The following is a 26,443-nucleotide window of genomic DNA, read 5'->3' as shown; positions in this document are numbered from 1 at the left end:
GTATTTACAATCATTTTCCGTGTTACGTTACAATCAGAACATTGCGCGATACGTTATTTGAGAAATTAAATATCGACGCTACAAACGCGCTAAAGGGTGGTAAAATATTTAAGTTTGAAGTGACGCAAAGTAATAAATTGATTGAGATATGAAAAATACTAAAACGGACTAAAAATACATAATTATTTCTGTGCCTAGTAAAACTACAACAAAACTCGATACGTCGAATGAAAAGGTCGTCACTGCTGGCGCGTTCGCGTTTCATCATTTTCAAAATTATAAGAGGATCGCGGGAGAGTCGCGAGTATAATTTTCGGTTCGCAGTACTCGAATTAATGTCAGAGTGAAAACGCATTCAGATAGGTTGCTTCAGTTATCTGATGTAAGTGGCAATTTTCTTGAATGCATGGAAATCTCTTTGAACGCGCTGAGAGAAGTAACTGCGGAGAGCAACTACACATCGAGTTTCCGAGAATTACCTGTGTGGTTTCACGATAATAATTGCGATGAATGGCCTTTCATTGCCGCAGAATGAGGGAGTTTAGCGATAGAGCTGTTTTACAACGTGGATCGATGCGTTAAGCTGTCTTTCCTTGTTAGAAAATAATATACTCGTACGTGGGTTGACTTACAATGTACAATTCGCAATGCATCCAGTGCATCCATTGCGATTTCTAGAACGTATTACGTTGTACCGTGTACGCTTACGAATATGCGTGTAAGTGCGTGTCGTATGTATTTATCGTGGTATATAAATTAAACGTTTATTTTTATCTCTGTATACTACTCCAGCATCTCTTTTTCTATTTAATCGTTGATCCTTGGAGTACGTGACTCAGAGGCACTAATTAACGCATGAGCGCTCGCGCCGTGTGTAAAAGAATTGTCTCAATTATCCTTTACGTAACAAGAACACCTTCCTCTTTCGTGTTTAGAGAAATCAGTTTCAAATAAGAAACAAAAATGTTTTTCCTTCGTAGTCGTATGATCGATTCATATCATGTATATGCATTCGTTGTACGGGAAGGATTAGTTTTTGTAGAAGAAGAATTAGTATCCATTTGATAGCAATATTATCTTTGCATATTTACATTTTTCTGTAATTGGACGTAGAAAATTATTCGGAACACTTTTATACGCAGAGTGATTATCTGTAATATATTTAATTATATGCTCGTAATAGTAATTAATTGTATACTGTAATATAATTACACTTGTAGTATAACCAATTATAGGGTCGTTGTAGTGTTTTTATCGAGGATAAGGATAATCGAGATATATTTGAAACACGTTTAAACCTCGCCACATTGCTCGCGTTTACGCGTGCATAAAACACGAGTTGCGAATCTACTTCCGTTGGCAATAATACCCATACCGGATATCCGTATCGACGTTACAAGTTTATACTTTACATCGTGATACTAACACGTATACCGGTGTCTTCCTTCTTCTTCCGTTTTATTTCAATTTATTTTTTATTTTATCATCTGTGTTATGCTTCTTTTCGTGGCAAAAAGAAAACGCGACCATTAACTAAACGTTAGAAAAATGTTATCATTGCTCGCATGAAATAACCATTGAACGAAGTGGCTGCGTTCGACGTCAGCTTTGCCAGCGCCACAGCTTCGCGTTTCTCCTTCTAAAATTTCTCTCTAGCCGAGTCACCGCCTCCTAGCTGCTTGTCGTTTCTGCATATTTTCCCGCAGTAACGGAGGCAGTTGAACCGCCGAGAATTCAGGGAGCCGTGTACCGCGTCTCTTTCATGCACGATCATTGTGTTTTTCTCTTTTGTCGTTCAAATCCCTTTTCCTCTTTTCTTCTGCCTGAAAAGGAAGTCAGGAAGATAAAATCTTGCTGCTTTCTTCCGGTTTCCTCTCTCTTATTCGCGGTGAAATCTAAAAGAATTTTTGCGCCGAATAACTTTTGTCCTGCATTTGTACAAACGGACGTGCGTTTAGTTCATCAAATTATCGTTGCGAGCATCCCGATTGAATTCGTAAATTATCGTTAACTGTTTGCAAATCAGCAAGTTGGAATTAACGCCATGTTTCGGTGGAATTTCTTGATTTATCGACGACACGATGCCGCACGGCCTCGCTCGACTCGACGCGTAATTCAATTACAAGAAGCGCCGTTGAATATTTTACGCGGGCCGGTTGCGGTGTGGCGCATCGAGCGAGCGAGCGAGCGAGAGAGAGAGAGAGAAAGAGAGAGAGAGAGAAAATGAGAAAGAGCCTCTCTTTTTGCGGGGCGCAGTTGCCGAAACATGGCCAACGAGAATATCGCGTTTGTTCCCTGTTCGCGTCGCCGCGCCGATCGATTCGACTCTTTCAATTTCGCGAATCCCATCGCTGCGCTCCTGCCTTCTCAATTACACCGCTGTTCTAACCTTTATTGCGCCGGCATCGTCCCCGATATATATAACATCGTCAAATCGGGTATTCTTGCGCAAGCCTCGCCTATCTCGGAGCGCCGGGCAATACCACTACGTAAGGTGCAAGCAAAAGGGGATGATGACGCGGGGCTGAGGTTCTGAGAGGAAGAGGAGAAGCGAGATAGGAAGAACGATAGAGGTAAGGATAGCTGGCGAAGAAACAGAGGGGTTGAGCGGGTGCGCGAGACAGAGAGGGAAAAGTGGCGAAGCAGCGGCTACGGGGGTAGGTAGAGCGCACGAGGGTGAGGGGAAGAAGGGATGCGAGAGCAGCGAGAGGTGGCAGGGAGAGAAAGCAAGAAGGTGCAGCGGAGAAGGCGATCGATGCACCGTCCGGGCCATACGGCGGTGCCTGAGTCAGCCTTTCGCGAGCATTGGCCGCCGGCATTACGGCTGCGCTCGTCGTAGAAAACCGGCAACTGAGGAGCGGGTTGGGGGCTGAAGGAGGAGAACAGGGGGGTGGAAGACTGAATCGTTTCCGCCAAACGCAGCCTCTGCAAGTACCGGCTGGTTACCGCGGTAGAAGTGACGTTCCAAATGAATATCAACAAGCGCACAGCCTCCAGATGAGATGAGATGAGATGAGATGAGACGAGACGAGACGAGACGAGACGAAACGAGATGAGACGAGACGAGATGAGATGAGAGTACGGCGAAGAAGAGCTGGGAAAGAGGGAAACGAATTTTATTTCCGCGGGCGTGGCGCGGGTACATAAATGGGATAGTTTTTCTTCGACCGTTCCATTCTTTTTCTTCTTCATTTTCGGTTCGTTCACCGTCTTTTGTTTGTTACTCGTTCTCGTCTCTCTTTCTCGATGTTCCATCGACTGTCTAGGTAACGTTGTACTTACTCGCTTACTTACAAGCTTCAGGCGTGGCGGCCATTGGTTCTTAGAACACCGTTCCACCACTTGAAACGGGAACGTTTTAAAGGTTACGATAATGCGAAACGAGAAATTTCTCTTCAGGAAGATTATATTGAGACGAAACGGGTTCTCCGAAGGAAGGGCGATCATTGTCGCGAACGTAAAGTATTTTATAACTTACGTATCCTCTTTAACGAAAATCTGTTTCACGCTCGGTTATACCGTGATAATTTATGGAAGATTTAAATGTATCGTAGTCAACTCTATAATTCACCGTGATACCTACGTAAATAATATTTTACGCTTCGCGCCTGCTTAATGAATGCGCCATGTATGAGAACTATGAAATATACAAAGATAAAAACATTCTTCCATTTTCAATTTGGACGACATAATACAAAATTGCGTGTCATTTCTCCAGCTGGTGTATATATAATAGCAATGCGTATTCAGCGTAAGAACGCGTCCTCAAATCCGTGAAATAACAAAAGTCCGATTCCTCTAACAAAAATGTACCGTATCATCCCTGTACAAAATATGATTATAAATCTTTTTGTATCTATAGCGGCTCTGATATATACCGTTGGAAATCGAGACAGTCGATGTTTCGCGTTTTCATCGGTTTTGTTCGTCGTGGGAGGTCGCGATCGAATTTCACGAGACGGTTGAATTGCACCCGCGGATATTCGGACATATCCGGTCGTATCCGCAGGTGGTCGGCTGCAGCCGGAATGTGACAGACAGCTCGGCTGCTAATTGCATCGGGATAACGCTCGGAACGCCGGGGAAAACGGTTCGATCTCCGCCTCTCTTTACCCGTAGCAATTGGTCCACGAAGGGGTTGGAAAGGAGAGGCGGGAGAGGAAGGAAAGGTGGATGGAACAGTAGGAGAAGAGCTGGTGGGATGGCGAGCAGAGATCAAGAGAAAGAGGAATAGAAAGAGAGGGAGAAAGAGAAAGAGAGGATCGTACGAGAGTTTCGAGCGTGGTCGAAGCAGGAATGGGAGTCGGGAGGGGAAGCCAATTAATTTTACGATGGCAAACAGTGAGACTGTCGCAACGCCGTTTCTGCAGTTCACCGAAGTAATTAAAGTTTAAATTGTTTTGAAGAACAATAACGCCCCTACCCTCGTCTTTCCGTCGGTTTCTCTGGCTGTCTGTTCGTCGCGCGTCTACTCACGTCTGCGACATTCCGCGAGAAAAGAGAGACACGGAGAACAGTCCAGGGACGGCGATGGAACGCGGTCAGAGTCGAATTGAGACGCGTTACAGGAAGTCGAGGGAGGATGTCCATGTCACGTTTACCATTGGCCAGCTTCGTTCCTCTCGGTATCTGTCGAGCGACACGCGATACGCTTGATGTCGAGGTCGGTTGATAAACCCTCTCTCGAGTGACGTGTCTTCGTTTTCGTTTAACGCGAGATGCTAACCTTCCGCGCGTTTAAAATTTCAAGCCCCGCGATTTCATCTAAATCACGGCCCTATCAATTCTACAGCGTAACGAAACACTGTTACGCGCTCGGCGATTTCTTTCGGCTACGCTGCGAGAAAATCGAGCAAAACGAATATAAACGATAAGCGGTCGAGTAATAATTTTCTTACCAGAGAGATCGAACATCAGGTAAATGCGTTTACTAATCGTTGGCTATGATAAGTTGCCTTTTTGTCGACGAACCCTAGCCGGGCCATTGATTAGCTCGGCATCGACCTTCCTGCGGTGGTATCGCCTCGACTCTCCTTCGTCCATTACACGCCATCGTTCTAATTATTATCCCATGGATCGAGACCTTATCGATTCGTCTCACCGTGTAGCCGAGGGTAATCGAGGTTCAAACGAATGTGACGAATCGCGAGAAATCAAGATTAAGCGGGATCGTGAGGTGCAGCTATTAAAAGCGAGCACTTTTTTCTTTATTGTAATTTACTTGACAAATGGAAGAAAATTATTGCGACGCTATAGCTACTACCGTGTAAGACCGCAATTATTCGAAGATAAATAACATGTTATGTTGAATATAGTACGTGAAAAGGGCTATTAATAAACAAATTAAGTAATTTGAATAAGTATCTTGTATCTATATTAAATTATTAAGATTGAAAAATAATCAAACGTGCGATGCCATTTTTTTCTTGCATCGAGATTGCACTATTTTATTGCTCCTCGATAGTCGTATTTATCTATGTCGTTTTTTAATTAATTAATAATTGCTTTAATTAATAAATGCATTACGTGCGAACTTTTTATTCGGTATAACTAGTTGCATGCATATATGTACCGAAGAGATACAATCTGCAATATATATTATACAAACAAATATCGTATGGAATGATACAGTATCCCTTGTAATACTCAATCCTTGAATTATTTAATACGTAGTAATCGCCGAATTTATGCATTATCAGTGTCGCCTGGATTGTAACTTTATTATCGAAGTTAAATCTCACGATATTCGATAATTTATTTACGAGAATTTCGCTATCATTAAATTACTATTAAAGTCCTTTATTAATTCAAACTATTGTTGCACACACAAGGGATACGCGCTCGAATTTTCTTCGAACCAAAGCGAAAACGTTAGCAACGAAATATCGATCAATCATATCGAATTATTTAACAAGATACACTTTGCAGATGAAATCCATCGAAACTCGACTACTGCCAATTAAACGTACGACGATTTATCAAAGTTCACGGAAACGCTTAAAACCAATCAAATCTTTACTGACGGTATGCGCTCCGGTTAGGTTAAATTAAGTTGTTGTACTCATTTGTAACCTCGTTCTATCGACTCGAGTAATCTCGCCTCTGTACATGGATGGTAGCTGGAATTCTTTTCCACGCTGTTCTTAGAACAGCGACGTGGCTTTAAGTAAAATCTGGAGCAGTAAAAATCGAACGCGCAGGTGTCTCCGACGAATTAGCCGGCGCGGCTCGTAAACCACGCTATGACTAATTATCGGCATTGACGCGGACTAAAGGAGCGGAAGACCGGTTGATCGAGGCTGTTGGAAGCTTATGCCGGCGGAGAATCAGAAGTTGCTAGGCCCATTGCTGCTCTCGCAAACTCATTATCCGAGGCTTGTACCGAGCCCTACCCGTCTCTGCACCTTTCTCCGTCCCACCTCTGTCCTCTCTCGTTCCTTCTCGTACCCTGCACCTCTCGGTACTAATTATAACCGTAATCATGGCGCGCATTAACTCTCCTTGTACAGGTAATTGTTAATGAGAGCACACGAACCAGATTGCATTATTACGCTGCCGCTATAGCCCCCCAATGGTAATTAGAGTCGCCTCCGATCGAGTGGATGTCTGTTCTCTCTATCCCAAGCTAGCCTCTTCTTCGTCTTCCTTCTCTGACTTCTTCGTATTTTCGAGATTCGCCCGCTTTCCGTTACACACCGTCGCGTCGGACAATTACGATTGTCTTCTATCGTTATCTGGTTGAGAGTTATCCAATGGACGAGCTCTCTGGAAAAATAACCCATGTCGTAAATTGTAGGGAATCGAGTAAATTGCGTTAAAAATTTTAGCACTAGTTTTGAAATATTAGATACGTTTCGATGGATAATTATAATGGCTGTTAAAACATCTCGCCTTTTTTAGAGTATTTATAAAGTAAATTAAAATTACGTAACGAGTGTATATATTCATCGTAGCCTTGCTCTTTCTCAGGAAACTTTTCAATTGTAAACGTCGCCAGTTTCCAGATTAAACAAAGTTACCACCAGCTACGAACGAAATGAGTTATCGATCGCAGTAGGATGTTTGTAGCTTTGCTGGAATGCAAAATTTAAAAGTGTTGAATAGGATATGAATGGTTATAATGATGTAACAATATGTAATCTTTATGTAGATGATATGCTAAAATCGAATACCTAATCATAGTTGTATTATATTATTGTACAATCATATTTTTATTTTGCAAGATATTAGATGTTCAGTCGAGTAATACAAATAGTCCACGTAGAAAAAGATACAAAGATACAAACTCGAATTTTGAATGATTAACGATACAAATTATTTACGTAGCCAATTTCATACCATTTTTGTTACACGTTTATATTCGTACCATTATATTTCGTAGTAATACTTTTCCATTTTAACGTTGATCGTGTACATATATACAGGGTGGTTGGTAACTGATGGTACAAGCGGAAAGGGGGTGATTCCACGCGAAAAAAGAAGTCGAAAATATAGAATAAAAATGTTTCGTTTGAGGCTTTGTTTTCGAGAAAATAGACTTTGAATTTTCGCTCGGTACGCGTGCAGTACGTTATAACGGATCTCACTGTAGATCGTTGTCTCGATGGAAAAATTAAAAAAAAAAATTTCTATTCTATATTTTCGACTTCTTTTTTCGTGTAGAATCACCCCCTTTCCGCTTGTACCACCAGTTACCAACCACCCTGTATATATAGGTATACGTATTTATTTATTGGTCTCTTATTTTAATTTAGTGCTATTTCTGGCACTGCGTTTATTTATTTGACGGTGCTTCTGCGATGGGAATTGAGATGGGAAAATCTATAGGGGTAAAAGTTCTATCTACTTACTATATATGTACATACATAGTTCTTTTGTATCGATTGTACATACATAGTTCCTTGGTGTTGTCGCGTGATCAATGCGAACGATGCCAAACGTTTGGCACGCCGTGATTGCAGTCCCTCTATCAGATTTCTCCTTGACCTGAATCCGATCGTGCCGATCCGTTGTTCATCATATTGAACTAAACTAACCTCGAATAAATCACCCCTTAGTTGATAAATCGTCGTAGTTTTCCAACGATCATTAATTTCACGTATACGAATGTTCGGATGGACTATAGAAGCACGATAATTTGGCACAAGACTACGTCATGGTTTTTGTCACTAATTTAGGAATATTCGATCATTGTTACCAGCCAATTTTCTTATTATGTATTGGCACGAGGAATTTTTAAAAGTTTGTTACGCAACGAAGATACGCAATGACTCCGAATTTGGAAGTTTTAGACCTGTTTCGTGATTAGGCAACTTTTACAATCGTTACGGACTAAGTAATAAAATAACGTAACATTGTTGAGAAATGTATAAATAAATCAATTTATATGTTGTTTCGTTAAGGCCTAAAAGTTGTATTAGAATAATAAAAATTTTATAGGAGCGATTTACGTAAATATCACAAATACGAGACAAATTTATAATAGTTTATCACAACGCTTTTTCCAAAATTATTTTGTTTCAAACTTAACTGTATTAGAATGTGTACTAATACATCGTTGTGTATATTACTTGACCTCGACAACAATGGACATATTAAAAATAGACAGTGTCTTTGAAAATGATAGTATCAACGAAGCTTATTTGCGTTTCAAAAATACATCCGCAGGTTAAGTAGTTTCGCGGTTAATACGAAACGCAAAAACCGTGAAGTTGTTTTATCGTTTGGCACGTTCGAGTCGCAATAAAACCAATTGTACGGAAATATCGCAAATCGAACGCGAAGCCGAGAACTTTGTAGCGTTACGCGGATACATTCGGTGCATTTAATTACATCAACAGCTCGTATTTACAGATTCCGTTTACGTTACATCATCGGTCTTTTAAAAGTATGGTGCGCTCGATCTAAGATCCAATTGCAACCATCTGTTGTTCATCATATCAGGTTGCGCGAGTCTGTAACGTGAATCTGCCTTATACTGATAAATTGTTACGACCTTCTTACGGTCGTTAATTAGACCCACTTAAGCACCTTGTTTTAATCTGATCTCTTTACAGGCCGATTCGAAAATAATATCAACGAAAGTCCTCGTTCCCAGTTTCAGCTCTCGCTTAATAAAACGTGTCCCGGCCACGCTTTAAAATTAACGTATCTGTAAATGGAAACTGATAAATTACGCGAGAAGGTTAAACAACTTTTTGATACTATACCATTCCCTTAGTGTGCTATATCGTTTACATCGAATCGCCGTATTTACAAGGTCGATCGGTTCCTTTTATAGCTTTTCCTCTTGTTTCTCGTTCGATGCTTTTTCGACGGTTTCGAAGGAGATCTCTCGTTAGCCAACTGACTCCCATGTAATATCGACCTTTGCCCCGTTCGAACTCACGATCGTGCCGTTCGTGGCACAGATGCGGCAGCAACAAAGAACAGAGCGTCAGAAATGCCGGTATGCGCTCGATTCTAATATTAGAGTTCGTATGGGCCGCGTCTGATCAGAAAATTTCAGCAGCGTGGTTCGGAGTGTGTAGCGGGTCTACTGCACACGCAAACACGGGGATAATCAACGCTAACTTGGCTCTAACTATTCATAGCACGTGCGCAATGTCGTGCCCGGCACGTTGCCCAGATCAGGCGTCAACTCGTAATGCAGCCTCTGCTCTCTCGGTGCATTTACCCATACTACGTTGCATGCTTGTGCACCGATCGGCGCTGTATTATCGCGTTGATCGTTGCCACGGTGCGATTTGCTCGTTGGATTTTACTCGTCGAGAGTATTTACGAGACGCGAGACGCGATATCGCTCGGTACAGCGTTAATCGTCCGTCAAAGAGTCGATTTTTTGTAATCGAGTTTTTAAGTTGGTTTATTGATAGGATCGAAGTGGCAACGATTGGCATGAACGGTGGCTCGGCGTAATTACAGTTTAGGTATGATGATAACAATTAACGTCCATACGTCTTTTTAATGTTACGACGTCGGTGTGATTTTGTAGCGGTGACGTTGTACCATTTGGTAGATTTATATTTTTAATGATATCATGTATACAAGCGGAGAAATGATTTAGCTACTGGAATTATCCAGATCAATGCTCTATATCAAACGTAGTAAAGTAAATTATGGTGACATACTAGTGACTAGCCGCGCTGTAGCGAAACGTTATTCGCCAACGCATTGTATCGGTTAAATCTACCTCTAAACGCGTCTCTACGACGAATAGGTTAGAAAGAAATTACGTTGCAAAGAATAGCATCGTAGGAATGGTGAGATTTAAGAGATTCGTGCTCCATCGCGGTATGGAAGAAAAAGATTAAGAGATCTGCATGGTTGGAAATCGAACCCAACGTTTTCTGATGACGCGCCTACGTGGCATACGTTTGGAATCGGTTGGTCGGTCGGTGGCGCGCAATCTAGCCAATTCATTTGCGAACACGTACGAAATAATTGATGGTTGGCAGAGGTGGAAATAAAAGTACGTTATCCGCGCGAGTCGCATCATTAATCCCGATGCCATTATATCTATTCTCCGTGCATCTTGGCCGATAAATCTTGCGGTACAAATTAATAACACAGCGTCTAGACCGGATCAATCTCATTGCCAAGGTCTGCGAGCGCACGCAGAAAAAGGAAGAAAGAATCATTATCCGACGGCGCGGCGTCTTCGAGAAACTCGTACGAGCTCGCGGCAAGAGCAATTTGCTCGCCTTGAAACCGCCGGTAAATCACCTTGCACTTCGCGGCTCCTGGTGCTTTGCAAATACTTTTTTCGTCCTTTCGCGCGCACCTTCGTCCTTTGATAAAAATCCTTAAGGCGAACTCAACTTGCTTCTGTCTCTCTCTTTCTCTATGGTTTTCTATTCTATTCGCGCTATACACTCGCGTCCAAGATCCGCTGGACCTTTTATATCTCGCGTCCAAGATCCGCTACCCCTTTTGTATCTCGGTACAACAATGCTGTTCTCATGGCGATTCTTCACCAGAGCAATTTGCTCACCTTGATGTGCATGCCACTTTAACCATGAGTTTACGTATACGTAACAGCGACGACCGAGTACTACGCGCATCATGCACACGTGTTGCACACGTGGTGGCACTTGCGAGCGTTCCACACGCGGAAAAATATCTCTAGCCTGCCGGCACTCTTATTATTGCTAAACGCGTCATCATTAAATAAATTGGCTTGGTTGCTTGCTTGGTTGCTCTTAGCATCGCCGCTTTTACGCCACGTATCATCTCTTCTCTGCACTCTTCCGCTTTTTCTCCGTGTTCTGCTTTCCCTTTCGCTGTCGTGCTTCGTTTCGGGGCATCGCGCGTTTCCTGATGAAGATCGATTGGTATTTTTTTTTAGTATCTGCGACGAGGTTTTAGTATCTCGAACGATGTCGACGAATTTACGAATTGTTACCATTTAGAAACGTATTACTTGGCCAATAGGTAGTATCTGTCGGTTACTATAATATAGTTTTCACCTGAAAAGGGCGCGTATTTGTCATTTTGAGATACGTAGAATAGGTGTAAGTTTTCTTTAGTTAGATTAAGAAATTTTTTCCAAAATATCTGTTCTCCAAATATAGCAATTTTGCTGACGATTGTAACATTTAAGAAATAAACGTAGGTTGAAATCTGTGCAATTATACAATTGTCAACTGCGTTTTATTATTTAAATTACAAATATGTTTGCAAGACTGTAACGTGTCTGTGCTAGTCTTTAAGTTGTGATATATATCGATAAGACATAAAATAGATAATAAATTCGATTGTGCTATATTTTCTACCTCCGTTGCATATTGCAAATAGAATTTTCTTTGTGCGCAGAATAAATTATATTAAATCTTAAAACAGTTATGTATTGTATCTCAAAGTTTACCAAATTAACACAAATAGATAAACAAGTACGGTTGGCTGACAACGTTACTCGAAGCAGTATTTGACATTACTCGATTGGATTCTTGACGCACCAGACGTTAATTACTTGACAGCTGACACGTTAATGACTTTTAAATAGATAGATTCCTGTGAACGTTTCCATGAATAATCGATTACAAAATGATTACTAGATGAAGGTCTAAAAGATCGAAGTTTTCTACGTATAAAATTGCACCACGACCGCTCTTCTCGTCTTAAAATCACGCGATAAAAGAACGTATCACTATAAATGAAAATATAAATATAATGCTTCATTTTCGAGTTTCGCATTTATTTCTATTACAAGACTTTTTCATATTTTTTTAAATGTCATTATATACTTATTATTAACACGAAATAAGAAGGCACATTTTTATTTTCATTCGATCCCAGTTTCCGATACGAGAATCAAAAATATTGTTGCTAATAATTGTGACATTTAAAATTGATTCGTATCGTTTATATCAGACTTCTTAATATAATTCTACATATGTAGTACATAAAACATCGTACTTTCTATCTACACATGAGTCTGTGTAATATAACAATGATTTTCATTGCGTTCTACATATCCGGTATCATGCTCGTTAATTTCTTCGTGTTCGTTAAGTACGAGAAATTTCCTCCACGATATCATACACTGCAATAACAATCTTTTACACTCAACGTTCTGTGTCATTCCGTTAGATGTTTAATTTTCCGAATCAAAAGTGGAAACTCTCGAGGCGAACTTTCTTTCCATAGCTTCGTTTCAACTATTCAATAACTTCCTAATCCATTCATGTTGAAACAATAGAAAAGTTTGAATAGCAGAACCTTCAGAAAGTAAGCCATTCTGATGGTAGTTCTTCCATGCCCGAAGCTTCTACCGTGTACCAATTTGAATATTCGCATCGAAGCGTGTATGTATACACTGTACACGTTACACCACGTTGTTAGCGTAGCCAATTCGAAAGCACATTTCGCTGGAAAGCCTTTACGATGTCGTCCAATTTCGCGCATGCAGCAGCAACAGCACGCGTTGCTTAACCAGAGATAAGTTGAGCAAGAGGATAACGATGAAAAGGTCGATGGGCAACGGGGGCATTTCGCGCGGATCCAAAGAGCTACGGATAGGAGAAATCGCGGCGCGTAATGAGAAGAGGCGAATCGAGCGATAGTTATCGTTGAAATACCGTGTAAGAATGCCGCAAATGCGTGTACCAAGCCGACATTATCCTACAAAGTGTCGATTAGCCGTGACGACGATATCGCGTATGGAGTTACATTACCAGTCTGCAAGATGTTGGAGCAGCAGGCGGGCAGAAAATGGACCTGCGAGACGAGAGACCAGACACGACGAGACGAGACGAGATGAGCGAGAGACGACACGTATTTGCCCTTTGGCAGTTTAGCTCGTCGCCTTTGCTCGTTTGAATACAGGCACCGCGATCGAATAGATGATATGTAATCTGATTTTTCGTGCTTAGCTTTATTAAGGACAAGGATGCGAACGTATTATGGTGTCCTGTTTCAATTACTATCGGTGGTCGCTTTGTCCTTTTTACAACGTAGGGGTTAATAAAGGATTATTACGCGTACCGTAATATTATACGCGTATCTGTACGATCGTGTTAAAGCTTAATATTTTGAAAACGGCAGACGTTTCGATGAGATTTTTCGCGGACGGAATCACGGTCGGTATAATTTGACTCGAGCGATGAGACGTTTAATAAGAGCGGAATACAAATTTCTTTTATCATATCAGCTTTCGTTATATCAGTTTTTAAGGCGTTGATTCTAACAGATATATGATTTTTAAGAGAAGATTTAAATATCTGTGTACTTCTCTTAAATGTATCGCGTAGTTTCAAACGATGCCTGAAATACATAGTTTCTATCTATTAACATCTAAAAACATAATCTCTGATTTCTTCAGGAATATTTGGTTTTTGTTCGATTCCAGCGTGATCCCAAAGAATACAAAACTATAATTGCTAAGTAGGTACATACTTAAAAAAAAAAAAAGAAAAATGGAGAACGACCGTTCTTTTCTGACCTCGATAAACAACATCCAACGTTAATCACGGACAAAGCTCGACGCATGTTTAAGATAAGCGTGGTGCTGCATCGAGAGCTGAAGGATCGAGCATTCTTAACGCTTGTCGTTCCAAAAAAAGGTTTAGTACGAGCGCACGGCAAGACGGTTACAGTCGAGCTGGTAAGAAATCAGTCTTGGACAGGCAACAGGAATCGAAATAATACGCGTGGCGAGCGCGGAAACTACTCAAGAATCCGAGAGGACGAACGTAGAGTTATGCTAACGAGGCTGGCGATTTGCGTTCCACTCTGTTTATCGTGGTGCTGCAGCCCTCTCGAGTCGACGCGCGATTGGCAGAACGAGATTAGACCGCTCACGGGCCACCACGATAAGCCCTATTGTTGGCTTGTTCCCGTTCGCTTTTAACGGCGTCCCATAAAAGTACACTAGCCCGGCTTTTCCACGTGTTTCCAGGTGTCGTCGCGTATACCGCGACACTGGAAAAATCTTCGTCTCTAGCTTTGTGCGCTTCCGCTGCCTCTCCACGCGCGCGTTTAACGACGTTCACCGCTACCGCTATTATCTATCGACCACCGTTTTCTTTCTCTCGTAATATTGTTACCGCGTGACGTAATGGTCAACTAGCAGAAAGATAGTCGCCTGTCTTACAATGCTGACACAACGAGTTCGATAAAACGGAAATTACTTTATCACGAAGTAGATTACGTTCGGTAAAGGAGAAAGTCCTCCGTGGTATTCTTTGCCCGTTTTATTAACGAACATTAGTTTTATCTTTTCGATTGTTAAGATAATAGTAACATTTATACAGATGGTTTGGAATATTGTAATTTTATTCGAATAATATATAGCAGAGAATACAGTATCTCAATTAATAGCGACCTACGTAGTAATATATTTTCAGATCTGTTTCCAACTTTACCAACGTGATCGTGATAATCGGGTTCCATAGGAGCGCGAACGAAATTGCAAAATATTTCCCATAACGCGCATAATATATTCGTAAAAGATATGTACGAGTATTTCTCATACTTCTTTCCATACTGTGTACCAAACGGCGCTATAGTATCGCTTGGTACTCGAACGATTCAACAGAGACAGTCCTTTTAAGTCGAAAAATATAGTGGCGAACGGATCAGCCCGTGTTTACGGCTGCGAAGCCAATCTTCTTCGGGGCGCGGGGCAAATATTTTCTTTCTTATCAATTGCGCGCCAGCATCAATCTTACTTGCCCGTGTCCTGGCACGTCAGAGGGAAAACGTACGATTCGCTCGGACGTTTTTGCGGTCTAGCTAATGGTTTCCGCGATACGATCGAAGGATCGCCTGAGGTCGTATCTTTATAGCGCGTGCAATGACTCCTTTACCCAGCAGTGCACCGCATGCACTGCCCTCATAAATCCGTCAACCAAACATCATTAAGTTGGTGTTATTGGTGCTTGGCCGCGACTGGCGCAGCAGTCTCGGCAGTTGCAAACAGACCTCGCTATTCTCGACTCCGTTCGCTGATGAATCAAGACAGCTCGGTACGCTTTAACCCGGCAATTCCATCATTTTGAAGGGAACGCTCGATCTACGTTGCTTGTAATTCAACGGAGACACGAGATGGTAGAACGTTTGATATACACGTTGCCTCGCACGACGATTCACCTTGATTTAGGTCGTTATGCGCCGCGTTCGTTCGCTCGTGCCTCCTCGAGCTTCTCTCTACGCTTCGTAAATTAACTCGACTTTCTTTTCTTTTCTGTTTTCAGGTAAGCATAGAATCTACGAAGAACGATGCGATGCAGTCGAGGTATTCGTTAGACTCGAGTGAAAGTCTGTACCGTAGTACGTATATTAACGAATTATTATGTTTAACGTTGCTTTGACGAACGGTTCTCGAAGCGGCAGCTGTAATTGACGACGATATGTGTTAGCGATGCGATGTTAAGATACGCTCTAGCAGCAAAGCACGATAAGCTTAGATCGGAAATTCGGCAATTATTATGTATAGGTCGTTTATTATTAATCGTAACTCTAATTATATACGATTATTGTCGAAAAAATCGTCTAATCGTCTGTTGCCTTTAACGCTGTTGACATCGTATTTTAGACCTTTGAAAGCGTATGATCAAATCTAACTCGTTCCGTAATTTCACGGAATTATCACCTCTTACATAGCAAAATGTCCGCTGCAACGATAATAATCATCGCATCTTCCAAGTAATCCTATATTATGCTTTCGTACACCTTTGCATTATTTTCTTTCGGTCGTTAATATGATACGTTAGAACGAAGTTTCGTTTTTCTTACAATTTCTTGATCATCGTTTTTTCCATGACAAAATGTATACTTGTTACTGTTCGTTTAAGGTGAGCGAAGAGAAAAAAGCCCGCTAATGATAGTTCTGATGAATATCCGGTTATGGAATGTGGAAAAGGAATTTTGTGTCAAATACACTTGAATGATTAGTTCCGCGTTTGCTCCGTCACGTGTATCGTGATATAACAGCCACGCTTTATTCCTATACAAATGTGGCCTTTCCCTCCGAACGCTCTTCCTGTAATCGTTGAAGCACACTTCGATGAAACATGGTATTTATTATAGTACCATGATTCCATTAGCAAGTACGATGGAAGACCCTCTTGATCTTCGGTCCATTTCGATCGATGTTCAACTTCTTTTGAATCTGTCGTACCTTTTGTGGTCCGTATAAATCGCTCAAAAGTAACTTGCTACCGTCGTATATCACTTTTCAACGACTTACAACGAATAACGTTTCGATAATCGTACGGACCGTTCGAAACAAACGCGTTCCTTCGAGTTTGTAATGAAATTTCGTACGCGCTACTATGTTACTCTACTTTCTAAAATACAGCGAACCATAGTAGACGTACAACACGCTTTCATGGAACAATGATAAATCGTCTAATAAGAGAGGTAATTTAGGAAGCCAAGAGAACGTTAACGATTCGTATCAGAAAGATTAAAGTTTTATCCTCGCAAATGCAATATACTAATCTTGTATTATTACTATACTAATTATTTATACTAATATTGATATACTAATATCATTTCTACCATGTTTTACGAACACCGTGTCCACGAACTTCTTAACGAGCCGTAACAATTTCTAAAACACTCGCGTAATTCCGACCGATCCGATAACGAGTCGCTGAAACTCATCCGGGATCGAAACGAAACGCAAGCCCCATTAAAATAATTTGCCAACAGGAGAGATTACTTCGTGGCCGGTTTATCTCTGCACGCGCTCCCCCTCGTCCGGATATCGATTATCGTGAATTACAATTTCCTGCAACGGCGACCGTTCTCCGGCTTTCCCACAAACGGATCGGCCCCAGCTTTGAAAGACGCGTAACCTGGCTTCTTTTCGATCTTGACGTAGACGCCGACGATGTTATTTACCGGTGCTTTTACCGCGAATCGTTGACGTCTTACGATCGGCAGTAAAATGGGCGATAAACTTAGCGAACGGTGCGACAAGCAACATCGGAGTACAATCGAAAATGGAAGTCAAACAAGCGGTCGAGGGGATTTTACGGGCTCTGAAGGCGTGCTTGGGAATACTTCGCGATGATGTATCACGCTTGACAGTTATGCTACTCTCACCTTACGCTTGTGTGTCCATGGATGCGTCATTTGTATATATCCGTCATTATCGTTTGTGCATGCCAGATGCGCGCGCGCGCTGCAAATTTTCGCGTAAGCGTTGAAATTCGCACCGATTCATGCGCTCCGTTCGTCTCCGCTGTCCGCACACGCAGCCGCCAGTTTACGATTCGCGTAGGTGTTCTCCGCACGTAGCTACGCGTACTCGGAAATGCTCTCGCGGATGTTTCATCGTCACGATGTGCCACGGTCACGAGTTACATCTCTGTTCTCTCAAGATTTCCCCTGTTCTTTACTACTTTATTACTATATAGAAGATTCAGCGCAATAATTTGGTAGCAATTGGTAACATCAGTGAATCGACAAGTTACAAATTATACGCTACTCTTTTAATTGTTTAACGCGTCTGATCGTAGTAACGTGTACGGGTTCGCATATTTTTTAATCTAGTTCTATTTTAATCTAGTTGTCGATTATTCGAGAAAACGTCGATCTACATTTTTGTCGTACCGTTTCGCGTAGATTCATTGTGCCTTTTGAATTATATCAGTGGCTCGATCTATATATATCGTTATATATCCTCGATCAAGATACTCGTAGATACGTTCTGGAAACCTATGCAGCTATTGGAAAATGAAATATTACTTCCCACGAGTAGTTATTTTGCAGTGAAATTGATTTGTATTCGTAAACGCTAAATTACATATCGCACTTGCCACGATCATGTAGGAATCATAATCAGTAGCTTTCGTTCTCCAATCGATTTATGCATTCATAAAACGAAGCTTCGTATGAAAAAATGCCTCTTTACATTACCTACTTTTGCTCCTTCGTATAGCCTCGCTCTCTATTCGTACTAACAGTTCGAATACTTTATATATTCCTGTCGCTTAAATAATAGTTTCTCCGGTTACCAGTTACCCTCGATATACGGATGTAAATATCGCGTTGGTCGCGGGGTGCGAATAACAATTTTAATCGACACGCCCAGTTGCTCGGTATGAAAATACAAATATCAGAGTGCGTTGGCCGAGTTTGTCGACGCTTGTCGGCACGGCGATACTCGCGCTACCGGGAATTTGCCTCTCTAATAAGCGGCTATCGACTGGAAACTCGGATAACTCGTGTGAGTGAAAGCTAATGATTCGTTCCGAAGGAGAAAGTCGGAACTCGGGAACCCGGAGGCCAGTGACACGCGTCTCTTGTCAGCCTCGTTTGCTCACCAGCGTCGCCATGCGACCGTTGAAAAATCGTGTCGCGTGAGTCACGAATCGGCCACGAACGGAAACTCGGTTCCGAGCGGTTTGCAGACCCGGTCTCTGAGCTTTCTGGAGATACGGTTTCACGCGGCCAGTACTCTACACACACACCGACACATTCAGAGCCATTGTGTTCCGCGAACGGTCCAATTGTTTCCACGTATCGATCGTAAATTTTCGGCTCCAACCGGCTCCGTGTGTTCCAGGATATCGTATTGATTGTTGTATTGAACGCGTCACATTTTCGAATTGTTTAGGGATCCCATGGAATTTATAGCTCAGCTCGTGCGACTGTGCTCTCCACGTAGATTGTCCTCCATTTGACATCCTGCATGACGATGTGCCAAGCTTTCCTATCTCAGCTAACGCTATTATAGTTTACGTAACCCAATATCGTTTTCTGTATTGTGAAATACCCCCGGCCATGCAACAATATGCTCTTCAACGATCGAATTTAAGATCAAAAAGGTAATACTGGTTTTTTGTTCGTATTGTTAGGTCTGTGATATGTGCCATGATATGTAGCGAGGTTGTAAAAATTTGTCAGTGGCCGATGTAATCGTGTTTTCGTCGATGTCGGGTTTGGAACGCTAAATCGTGTTTCGAAACGCTACAGCTACAATAGAACGAAGTCCGCTGCAGCGTCTCGTCGTAGATTTTCGATTACTCTATATCGGTGTTTCTCTATCCACTTTTTGAGTTGCAATTCCCTTTTACAGTAGTCAAATGCTTTACCATTCGTCTCCCTTCCGATAGAACAGAAAAAAGAAAAAGAAAACATTTTTGATACGGTAAAGAGAACATTAAAAATCGGCATTCTAGAATATAATTTTAACCTGATGATTAATTATCTCGTAATATATGTAACACGTGCTTAACACGATCGCAGTGTCCTCCGGAAGATACTTCGCGATCCACAGGTTGGAAAGCCGGGCTCTAGATCTTTATGTCTACTCGTTTCATAAATTAGAAAAGCAATTATATACAGAAGAAAATTGGGAAGACTGTGTTCAGAGCGATGATTTAATCGGTGCTGCGATTACCAAAGTACAATCTCGTATATCACAGGGGTCCAATCCCTAAGATGTCCCTTGGTATTGCTTCTCCATAATTTAATTTACAACCTGCTGTACGATAATCGCTCGCTGATAAACGCTGTCGCCATTGAAACTTTTTCTCCGCTAGGGTGGTGGAGTGTTCTACCGGTAATTTCGGTGGTGTGTGTACACGCGTGCGATAATAACATTCGTTACTGGAATCGTAAGGGCGTAAGCGTAGTTTGCGGCGGGAGACACGGAATTACTGTCGGCCGTAGCACTCGGTTTAATACGGCGATTAAAACGAGCCCTGCGTTTATTAACATCGCATTCAACGTCAGTTTCTTTTTTTTTTTGCTTCATTATCAATTTCCACTCGAGCGAGCATCGTTGGTTTCGCGCGGCTGTGCCGTATCTCGTGGTTTTCGAATAGAAACGCGACACAATTCCCGTGATTTGTTGCTCGATTAATGGAAGCATGTACGGCCCGTTCAATCGATCCAATATTCGCACGCTATCCGCGCCCTCCGTTTCTCCTCTTTTTCTCCCTCTATCGTTTCCCCCTCTCTCCCTCCCACTCTCTCTCTCACTCTCTCTTTCTTTCTCCTTTACCTGTCTCCACACGGTTCCTCTCCTTGTTTCTCTCTCTGACTCTCGACGTCGAATACGATATCATCGCTAATAGCAGCGACGTCGTTGCTGGCGGCGACGCGAGATCGCTTACGATATTTTCTCCGGAAGGTTTTAAGCGAGTCGCAGCCGGGGCTGTGCGGATCGATCGCCGGATAAACCGGCCGATAGACACAAAGCATTGTGGGTAGGACGATGCAACGGCATGCGAGAGCTCGCTCGCTCGCTCGTATTCACCAATACCTTCTCAAGGCAAACAAAACGACGAACAAATGCTCGATACCATACTGATCCGGAGCTCCAGGGACGCACCGAATACATACATACTTTGCTTCTTCCGCTCTCTTACGGATTCATTCCGATTTCCACTGCTGCGAGACTCGTTAGAAATATTCCGCCGACTGTCTCCAGACGAAAGTCTCGAGACGGACGTGATTCTTTTCTTTATTGCGAAAGCTATTTGTTTGAAATTGATTCTGCAGATTTTTACTTTGGTTCGTCGAATGAATTGGGTTTATCTTAAATTGAATATTCCGTATCGGTAATCGATCGATGTTTGTAATGTACAATAATCGAGGAGAAAGGGATAGAAGCAAGGAATGTCACGAAGCAATCTTGATAGTTCAGTCAAACGGTAAAAGGACAAAGTTCAATGAAGTTAATCGTATTGTTTGCGATAGGAAATTTTCGATAGAAATTGGAAAAAGATGAGCGAGCAGCGAACGAACGGACAAAAAAGAAAAGAGAAGATACGTCTACTTCTTAAATAAAATTCTGACTAGAAAGTTTTCTAAGGTAATAAAATTCCCAGGTGATACTTTTTGCAACCTTCGCATATATAGTTCTCTTTACATATACTACGAGTATATTTCAAACCAAGAATATAGAATCGATATCTGCTTCATAGAATTAACAACTTAAAGAAAGACGTATGTGGAATTACCGCACGTAAGAAGTTTTCTAATCGAAGCTTATACAAAGCTTACCAAGAGTATCGTACTTTGCGTTATCTTCCTGTCTTCTAATATCGTGTCACACGTGCGATATATCATAGTTGGAGCTTACCAAGTAACAAGAGTCCAGACAAATCTCTATTTCAGTTCCGAATCGAAGATTATCAGATCCAAATCGTACGTAGTATCTCGGCAATTTTCCTAACAACCGCAATGCTCTCAAAGTAAATACGTGCATAGTTTTTAATTCCAATGCGCACACGTAATCATAAAAGGAAGGACAATGCAAACTATTCTATATCCGTTGGTACGTTGTTGGTAAGTTTCCTATCCTTTCAGGATTTCTTTGATTTGCTCCTTTCCGCTTTTTACAACAGTTGAAACCAAGAAAATTTATTACCTTGAAGAGGTTTCCGATTGCTCGATACACGACAACCGGAGAGACGCAACGATATTGAAAGCGTAATCCAGTGAAATCGTAATCGAGCGATCCGGAGAAAAGCCGGTCGAGTATTTCGACCGATCCGTTCCTGCAATAGAGTCCATCTCGGTACCGGTGCACGGAGTGCATCGTGCACTTCTCCCTCCCCCGTGTGCACAGCTTCGTCCTGTCCCACCCGCTCTCTCTTTCTCTCTCTCTCTCTCCTCTCCTGTCCTCTCCTCTTCGATCCGCGCTCTCTTCGTTCTATTCCAGAGCTCGTTATTGAATTTGTGCGTCGGCCGAGCGAACCGACGATATCGCCTTTCAATATCGCTTCATTTGGCTCACGTTCATTCGATTTGCGGGAATATCTCTGACTGTTCCCCACCCCCGTTCTGGCTGCACCGGCGTACGACAGCGAACCCTCTCTCCAGAGTTCCTCTCTTCTCGTCATCGTATACCTCAGACTAATCCTTTTTAAATATTCCATTCGGAATCAAGCGGAAATTAATCGGATCTTCGGGCCGCCGCCATCGCCGTTTCGCCTCGATCACGCTGCTCCTCCGCCTCTATCCTCCTGCTCACCCTTAAGCTTTGTTCCAGGTTCAATTTGTTCGGACTTAAAACGACGCCGATACGTTCATTGAATCATCAGTTAATTAAACGGTTTGTTACCGATCGCCGATACGTTTGCTGCAGATGGAAGTAAATTGGATTTACGTAACTGAAAACGAAACGTTCGCATCGGATCGTTAATAACTGGTAATTGATAGGGCGAGGAGTCGCGATGAACTTTTTCCTTTTCGCGATGGATCGTGGTGGGTGTCGTTGGCTGACGATTTGTAAGAACATTCGACGTATCCAACGGTAGGTTATATAGCGGCTATAAAAAGTATATTTGCGCCTAACTCTATCTCCCGATGAAGATATCTATCTCCCTCTCTTTTTTTTTCGGTTATTCACTACTATCTTCGTAGTATCGAATTTATCGAATGTTCTTAGTTTGTATACGAAGGTACTACCAAACGATACGAAATTCGATATATTTGAGTCTGATTATTTAGTATGTAAATACTGTAATAAATACACTGAAATCTAAGGTAACCGTAATGCAATAATCGCGATATGTTTGTGATGTATAAATACGAGCCGATAAATTGAAAAAATAAAGAAAAGTGGCACTGTTACCGACACTGTTTCTCAGCTCTATCCTGAAATGTACTATTATCTGTGTCGTATTCTCGCAATGAATAATCAACAAGTCATTTGTTCCTTAAGAATTATACGTATAAAGAAAGTGAAAAGTTGCCAAATGACACGTGTCACGATGAAAGTTTTCAAATACTTTCCCGAGTCTGCGTATATGATTATAAAACAATGAGAAGAATATCAAATTCTCGTTCGGGACGTGCACGATCGACAACGATCTTTCGAGTCGCAGTTGGAGTAAACGTGAGAAACTTTGCGATGCGAGATCTCGAGGAAGATCGTCGAGGAGCCCGAGACTAAGCGCGTTACACCTGGCCTAACTCTCGGTGAATCTTTCGGATATGATAAGAGAACACCGTTTACTAGTCGGTGTAGTTTATCTTGGCCCTGATGAACTGTTATCTTAATTATATATCGCCTGGCTGACGAAGCCGTGGCGGCACGTTGCACCACGCTTTGTAATAACATCGTAGTTACGTTCAATACAATATAATAGCATGTTTCTACAGTGGTGTAAAGTCTAAAGTTTACACGATAATAAAAACAACCAAGCTGTGAAGTACAGACACGTTGTTGCTTGATAGTCGCGTTTTAAGTTGTTCGAATTCCTGTGGAAATGTAGTAGTAAACGAAATATGATAAACGTAGATATTTAAAGTCATCTCTTTCGTATAACAGCGACATTCGAATAGATTTCTATTGCATTGTCGAATCTCTCGTTCGACTTTTCATTCGTTTAACAAAATCGATCGTGCTCGGTGATGGATGAAATAAATACTTGTCGACGTATGAATTCTCATCGATATACCGGTATTAATATCCTTAGGCGGAGGTCTCTCCCTCGATTCCCCTTCTTTTCTTTTGCGCGAATCGTGACCTCCTGCTCCCTTCAGCCTACTTTCACCGAAATTAAAAGTACTCCTTAAAGCGAACAATCTTCGTCCCTGTAATCTCGATGGTTGCGGAATTCGGATCGATTCGATCTTCCTTCGTGTTGCAATTGTTCTTCGCCCAGTCTTTTCCACGTGAAATACTCGACGGAAGAAATCTAATTGTAATATGTACCGTAAAATGTAATAAAATTATACTATTATACTAGAAATCTGATCGAAGATAGTGGCAAGATGATCGTAAAATCGAATCTCAGTGAGAAACAACTTAACCTCGTGGGAACCTAATTACAAGCGTTCCATCTCGTTGACTATATTCGTATATTTGAGCCAGAGAAAATTCCGTAGTGATTTTGCAAGCGCGAGACGACCGTAGTAGCAGCGTTTCTTGTGCTCGAAAATTTCTAATCGCGCTAATGATTCAGCGTTAGAGGATTGTCTGCGTATGCCAAGACGAGAAAAATCGACTTTGATGTTTTACAAAGGTGTAGTAAAGGCTATCTCGCGGAGATAATGGCACGTAAAAAGGCAAGGAGCGGTTGTTTACGATCGGAAAGATGTTAGCTGGTTACTTTGGAGCGATCGACGAGTCTCGGGAGGGCCGATGCGTTGCCACCCGCATTGGCAAATTTAGAGGCTGTAAAAAGAACGATAGAGGAAGCGAAGAAAATTCGACGTATTGTAAAAGTTCAGCGAGAGAGACTTTCAGGGGCCGTTCGAGGTAACCAGCTGTCTGTGACCGGCTATAAACGACCGAATAGACCGTAGCTTTCTCTGTACTGTGATCGTGATTTCACCGTGATCGTACGATGAAAACGGTGATCGTATATTTCATATGTACTCTCACCGACAAAAGTTTCACGCTGCCGCCTCTTCGAGCCGCGTGAAATTTAACGTCTATCCCTTTGCATCGTAAAAAAGTCAGCGAATAATTCAAGCGCACTTGTTGAGCTTAAATTGAATGTCGCTCCTTAGTGGGTATAGGTCTATTCGCTTGGGAGTATAGCGTTTTATGTAGTGTTCGTGACATAGAAGAAAGTTGAACGAATAATTTTGAATAATTCGAAAAAGTTTAATATTTATTAATATTAAGTTTTTAATATTTAAAGGTTTAAAGTTTAATATTTATTAATATTAAATTTTTCCAATTATTAATATCCGACGATTAAAAGAGTAGTTGGTGGAAAGAGATTATTTATGTTACTTGTGACGGATGAGCAAGTTGACGAATAACTTTGAGTGATTTAAAAATCTCGTACTTTGAGATATCTATTATCGAAACGCTTTAAAAAATTTCATAGTCGAATAGCTAGTGAAAAGAGACAGAAGTTGAAACACAGAGTGGTTCAAGATTGTTTCACAGTTTAGAAAATAAGTGTGATTAATGTATGTTAATTTATGATTATGATAATATCGTACTTGTGAATAATGTATGTGCAGTATCGTGTTACGTGATAATCCTATTACTGATAATAAAAATGCTATAAATTTGTTTTGAAATATCAAACTGCGAATATTTGCAATATTTTCTTCTATCGTGTTATTGTTATGTTATTGTAAAACATCGTTATGTTAATAGAGATTAAATTAAATTAAATTTCAGAATTTTTCAAAGTATAGAAACGACATATTTTTGAGTAAATAATATAGAAAATGATACGTAACAAAATATTTGCAAAAATACTATAACTTTTGAAAAGGAATACTTATTATTAGATACTAATAACCCTTTGCTTTTCCTGTTTAACAAATAACGTATGAACGATGTAGCATCTAGGTAACAAATTGAATTTTCATGATGCAGTAATTAATCGTTGACAGTGCTAGATTCTGAATATTCGTCTTATATTTTTTCAATAAAGATATAAAGTTCAAGAAAATTTTTTTTATTACTTCACGTTCAATATGTATGTCCTTCCACGTCAACCTACGTTAGTCTAGTCGCATTGAACTTTGGAAATTGAGAAATAAGAAAATGATAAAGTTTTTACGCATCGCTTATTTAAGAGCTGTTTCGCTCTATGAGTAATAATATGGTTGAGATCAGCTTGTAAAATTTAATTACACAACGTTCGACGATTTTTTAACGATGATAAAACTTGATTTAACACGTTCATATTCAGACATTGTCGTTTAATTCTTTTTCAAATGTTCGTCAAAACTGATAAAAGTTCCCATAATTAATTTTCTACATTTCGGTAACGTTTATTTCTTGTACGTCCTTTATATTACAATTCATTTGATTTATCGATCATTAATTAAATATTTGTTTGTAGATTCGAATATTTAATCTGAATATTTTTTGTCTGTAAGCATTCTGTTTCGATGTTCTTTATCGTATTTTATTAAAATGCCTCGCGTAGAACACGGTTATTTATCGCAAATTTCGATTATCTTATCGTTAGCTGTTCGAGTCTCTGACAAATAAACAATTATTTATGTTGTTATTTATTAACACTTATCTATACGTATTTCCTGACTTTGCATTTTA

The 26,443-nt window shown here is 41.1% G+C and overlaps 2 protein-coding genes across 4 annotated transcripts in view; both read left to right on the top strand.

Annotated features, from left to right (window-relative positions):
* The window catches only part of LOC117155877 (uncharacterized), a 381,740-nt gene that overhangs the window by 35,895 nt on the left and 319,402 nt on the right, over positions 1-26,443 (top strand). The window lies entirely within an intron of this gene.
* The window catches only part of LOC143303116 (uncharacterized), a 138,891-nt gene continuing 128,139 nt past the window's right edge, over positions 15,692-26,443 (top strand). The window contains exon 1 of the mRNA XM_076621169.1: positions 15,692-15,771. Coding sequence (XP_076477284.1) covers positions 15,726-15,771 — 46 coding nt within the window. The 5' untranslated portion in view covers positions 15,692-15,725. The remainder of the gene's footprint in view (positions 15,772-26,443) is intronic.

The sequence above is a fragment of the Bombus vancouverensis genome, chromosome 8 (assembly GCF_051014615.1).
Source record: "Bombus vancouverensis nearcticus chromosome 8, iyBomVanc1_principal, whole genome shotgun sequence".
Taxonomy (NCBI): Eukaryota; Metazoa; Arthropoda; class Insecta; order Hymenoptera; family Apidae; genus Bombus; species Bombus vancouverensis.
The sequence above is the reverse complement of the archived record's forward strand: the minus strand, read 5'-3'. Positions and strand labels throughout refer to the sequence as shown.